Raw genomic sequence first — 5,577 nt, forward strand, 5'->3', positions numbered from 1 at the left:
GGGAGGCGTCCACCACGGTGGACACGAACCCCGAGTCGAGCGGGGGAGCAGCAGCGTGGCAGTGGCGAGCACGGTGATGTTGATCGTGATAGAACAGCTTATTACATCGTCATGAGTGGCGTTAAACGTGTCAGAAAGGTAGACATATTTAGGACTAAATCTTAACGTTATAATAGTTTATTATACCGTAGGAAATAGTAATTAACAACTACTCAAACCGCAATCATACATTGCAAAAAAGGGCGCCGACACAACTCCACACGTATACACTGTACTGTGTTTTATTTTTAAACGAACTATGCGTATTTGAAAACTGATTATAACAATGAACTAGATGCATATAGCAGATTCTTTTTTTTTAAATATGTATTTAAATACAAATCACATTAAGTTCGGGGCTCAACTTGCGTCAGTAATTTCTTTAGTTTGCAATGATTTAACCCATGGGTTGAAATTACGACGGTTAATCGGTTAACCCATGGGTTGAAATTACGGCGGTTAATCGGTTAACCCATGGGTTGACATTCCGACATGTGCCCACCGGGATGAGCGTTATGTGGCCCATCTTCATAAGTGTGGAATTTACCCATTTCCCAAAGTAGTCTCGAGTCCAGATAAACTTGGAATATTAATTGTGCACTTTAGAAATTTAAATTACTAAATATTTTAAATGCTTCCCCTTAATTCTTTTAAAGAATGTATGATAAACTTCTGGGTGGCACACATGAAAGTTTTGTGTATAATATATCTAAATCTGTTTATTTTGTTTGTATATGAATGCACGTATGCATACTGCGGGCTTTTTATATATAATGCACACATAGGGTACTTAAGTAATGAATCCCTAGAGCAATATCATCCCCCATTAAGAAGGCACATGGACTAATTAGGGCATATGGACTTATTAGCACGCATGCAAGCGCTCAAATTGATACACAGGGGGCAATGGAAATGAATGATGGAATACTAAGTGACAAATATTTTATCCTGTTACGGGAGGCTTGCGTACTTGGAATCCACAGTAAAAGACAGGACTTGTGAATTGACTATACAGTCCCTTTAAATTTCGATTTAAACTTTCGTGACTGCAGGGATTCATTTTCTTGGTTCTTTCGGTAAAGTCACGTAGAAGGGAAATAATAAAATAAAATTAAAACATAATAAATAAAATAATTCGTGAGAATTCTTTCATTATGTTTTTTTTATTATTTCCCTTCTACGTGACTTTACCGAAAGAACCAAGAAGATATACAGTCCCTGTATATAAAGCCACTCTATATAAAAGTCGGAGTTATATATGCATTAATACACTAACAAAATAAAGTAATCAATTCCATTATACACCATTTTAAAATGTGTGCCATATATAACTCTTCTTAAAATATACAAAATGAATTACGTTTAAGCATTTTAGAGAAATAGTTAATTTAAAATATAACTCAAAACATGACCCAATTGCTTATAATGTAAGTCACCCCCCTACCCGACGTGTACATATCACATTACGAGCTCATCTTAACTCAAAAGACTCCTCAGGGCAATGGGTAAATCCGCAGGGCGCTGCAGCACGCACCAGCCAGCCCTGAACCTCCCATCGCGCCTGAAGGCTCACGGTCACGTGGTCCCCAAAACGCATATAAATCAGCAGATTCCACGAGCATCACTGATCTGCCCTCAGTGCAAGCAACTGAACACCGGGTGAGTTCGCTTACATTTTTTTTTGCGCCATTGTACATCCTTGTTATTTTAATATCCGTGAGCATGTGTTCTGTTGTCACCTCAACAGGGACTGCGTGATAAGGTCTCGGGCTGTAGACGCGGGAGCCCAAGGAACGTAATTATGGACAACAGAAGCTCAGTGCTCCACCTCGCCACATTTGAAGCCCCGTACCCTGTGCAGGTGCTCATATTCAGCCTGTGCCTTGCGATGTACCTAACTATAACTGCAGCCAATCTGCTGGTGCTCGTGACGGTAGCAGTGTCCACAGACTTACACAAGCCCATGCACATATTTCTGTGCAATCTTGTGATTGGCGACATCGTTGGCAGCACAAGTGGCGTGCCCAAGCAACTGCAAGTTCTCCTGACGGGCAACAGAGAGATCCTGTACGTGTCATGTGTCGCACAGATGTTCACACTTCACATATTCGCCTTGAATGAGATTTTTACATTGGCTATGATGTCTGTTGATCGCTACTTGGCCATCTGCTACCCATTGCACTACCACACCAAGGTTACATCAAAGAGATCCATTTTCCTGTCATTACTGTCCTGGCTGATTGCAATGGTTGCAGTCAGCGTTCAAGTGATCCTCATTCTTCAAGTTAAATTGAAGGGAAACTACAGACAAATCCAGGGCATATTTTGTGATAATATGGGAATTTCGAAGTTAGCCATCGATGACACAAGCAATATAGAATCTTACGGAATATCAATGATTGTGATGTACATTGTCTCTCCTTTCTGTGTGACTGCGTACACCTACATTCGTATTCTTGTCGAGTGTAAGAACTCGAGTTCCTCTGAGTTCAGGAGCAAAGCTCTGCACACATTCGGCACGCATTTCATGGCGCTCGCCGTATTTTTCACGTCCGTTTTTTCGGACATTCTTTTGCCGCGCTTTGTGAAGGATGCGGACAGCGAGAGCGCGAGAAACTTGAGATCAGCCGTTCAGTTGGTGTTCTTGCTCAGCCCGGTTGCGAACGTACTCATTTACTGCCTCCGCACGACTGAGCTGAGACTCACAATTAGTAAGCGCTTCAAGAAGATCTTGCGTAAGGTGCATTCATGTCCAGAAATGAAAGTTCACGTCTTAAGTCGCGGTTGACTGATGCTTTAACACAAAAGCACAAACGTAAAATGTTCATGTGGGGAGTGCAAACTTGTATTAGCCTACTAAGTGCACATTTTCTGAAACATTATACTCCATGGTACCTAGCTATCACGTTTTATCTAACCTATAAAAGTATGTCTGTCCATCTGTCTGTCTGCCTGTGTGTGGCCGACACTTGCGAGGGATTTGGCTCGCGAACCGTGGGGTTCATGTTATAAAAAAGTACCCAGGTAGCACGCCATAAGGCCCGTGGTAAGCCAGCGCTATTCCGAGTTCGCGTCCGTCACCTTTAAAATAGTTTAATTAGCAATTTAGTGCGCGCCAAAGCACGCATCTGCGCATGCTCGCCTCTATAAAGTCACACGCGTTTGGTGGGGGGGGGAATTCTCATTCGTGTGGGCACTGCGCAAGGTAACACACATATTTGCAGCTCCCTTCAAACATTTATTACCATGACTGTTGATGATAGTCAATCTAAGTAACACCATTTTTCTCCCTGAGTACTAAGTGCTACTTTGAAATTGCTGTATACAAAATGGCTATTATTCCCCACAAACTTTGCTTTAGCGACAACATCTTTACGTGAGGGAATGACACTTATGCACACGCTTTCTCTTTGAAAATAGGTACATTTCTAATAATCAGTGTCCTGCTCAAAAAAACCAAGTTTGAGGGGAAGAAAAGTCTTGTTCTGTACTCTAGAGTCATCAGCAGCCACGTAATATCACTGACTGCACAGGGGAAAACAAATAAATATACTGATTGCTATTACGTCTTCATTCTAACATATTTACACTTGTCCCCTCAGTACGGGGGATGAGCACTGACATTATGTCAATTAGGCTTCATTGGTCATAGTTACAGGTAGGATAAGTTGATTTATTATTCGTTGACTTACATTTATTTACCGCTTTTGCTCGCGGCAAATGTTTGCACAAAAATGGTGGAAGACCATCGTCGTCGCTCTTAATTACTTACTTATTAGACACGCGTGCATTTCCCCTCTTCCTTGCTTCTTTCGCTAAAGTCACGTAGATATAAAACTATTATTTTAAAACTTTGTTAGTAAATATAAAAGTAATAATGTGTGTGTGCACGTCGATGTGTGCATGTGAGTCCATATATGTGCGTGCGTTGTGTGTGTGTGCGTCAATGTGTGTGTGTGACAGTCGCTGTGTTTGTGTGTGTAAGTCCATGTGTGTATGTGAGTCGATGTATGTGTGTGTAAGTCCATGTATATGTAACTCCCATGTGTGTGTGCGTGTATAAGTCGATGTGTGAGTGAGTCGATGTGTGTGTGCGCAAGTTGATATGTGTGTGTAAGTCGATGTCTGTGTGTGTATGAGTCTATGGGTGTGAGTCCATGTGTGTGTGTACGTCGATGTATGTGTGTGTGTGTAAGTCCATGTGTGTATGTGTAAGTCGATGTCTGTGTGAGTGAGTCGATATGTGTGTGAGTCGATGTGTGCATGTAAGTCCATATGTGTGTGCAAGTCGATGTGTGTGTGTGTGGGTCGATGTATGTGTGTGTAAGTCGATGTGTATGTGTGAGTCGATGTGTGTGAGTCGATGTATTTATGTGCCTGTGAGTCGATGTGTGTGTGTGAAAGTCCATGTGTGTCTGAGTCGATGTTTGTGTGTGAGTCCATGTGTGTGTGTAAGTCGATGTGTGTGTGTGAGCCCATGTGTGTGTGTGCGTCGATGTGTGTGTAGGTCGATGTGTGTATGTGAGTCGCTGTGTGTGTGTGTGGGTCGATGTCTTTTTGTGTTTGTACGTTACCATAATTATGATTCATGACAGGAATACATTGTTACTTAGAATTAACGATATTGCCCTATTGAGGTAATATGGTAATATTAAAAGTATCAATTTCCACGTGCAATAACAAACACAATTGAAGCCAATGACTTAATCATGTGGAATCTGCCAATTATCGTTATATCTCAGAAACTACGCTGGGTTTGTGCAGGATGGTGCTCTATGGGTGGGTGAGCACCTTGCACGAAGGTATATTGTAGTAGAGGGCTATGCAGAAAAAAATAGTGTACTGCACTTCTATGCTCAAATATCTATGCCCCTCTCCACTAATCTGCACTGACCACCAGCCTGGTGAAGTGTGATGGGCTGTGTGTCTCACTTGCGCGACCACCGTTGCGGTGGTTCTCTTGCGTTGACGCGCTTGCCTCACAGCGCAGTTGGCAGCATCACAGCTTGTGTTACACATAGACATGACATTAACTTGCTAATCCCCCTAATCTCTCTGCCTAATCTCTCCCATCAACATAGTGCTAGTCTCCCCTCCCATTAACACTGCTGTTGTCCGCATATGCGGGGACGATACTATTCTGTGGCGACGGAAGCTCATTTCATGCTAATCTCTCTCCCTAATTTCACCCATGAACACAACTGACGTGCTTGCGTGCGGGGATGGAATTCCTTTCCAGCTCAGACCCTGCCTGCTTGCCCTTCGCCACATATATAACCTTCTGTTGTAAAAGCTCTCTCGCTGTGTTCTTCCTGGTTCAGCAGTTCCACTGCTGCGATCGAAACGTCGTGATATATTATTTTTTTATTTTATTTTTCTACCTACGTGACTTTACCAAAAGAACTAAAGAGTATGGTGAAGTATGGTCAACCCATACAGCCTAGGGGAATCTTCAGGTGTGGATTGGCAATTGGCTGTCCACACATCATGAAGTATACATTTCGTACATTGCTTAATATTAATAAAACTCGTTTCTTC

General features: G+C 42.3%; 1 protein-coding gene across 1 annotated transcript; it reads left to right on the plus strand.

Annotated features, from left to right (window-relative positions):
- The first annotated feature begins 1,840 nt into the window (after window positions 1-1,840).
- On the plus strand, window positions 1,841-2,827 carry LOC144948762 (olfactory receptor 6F1-like). Its single transcript, XM_078878409.1, has one exon. It carries the CDS (start codon window positions 1,841-1,843, stop codon window positions 2,825-2,827), a length of 987 nt encoding a protein of 328 aa, XP_078734535.1.
- Window positions 2,828-5,577: the final 2,750 nt, after the last annotated feature.

This window comes from Lampetra fluviatilis, chromosome 51 (genome assembly GCF_964198595.1).
Source record: "Lampetra fluviatilis chromosome 51, kcLamFluv1.1, whole genome shotgun sequence".
Taxonomy (NCBI): domain Eukaryota; kingdom Metazoa; phylum Chordata; class Hyperoartia; order Petromyzontiformes; family Petromyzontidae; genus Lampetra; species Lampetra fluviatilis.

Bases quoted from the DNA above. Each gene is read 5' to 3' on its own strand.
- LOC144948762 (XM_078878409.1), top strand. From the start codon at position 1,841: ATGGACAACAGAAGCTCAGTGCTCCACCTCGCCACATTTGAAGCCCCG.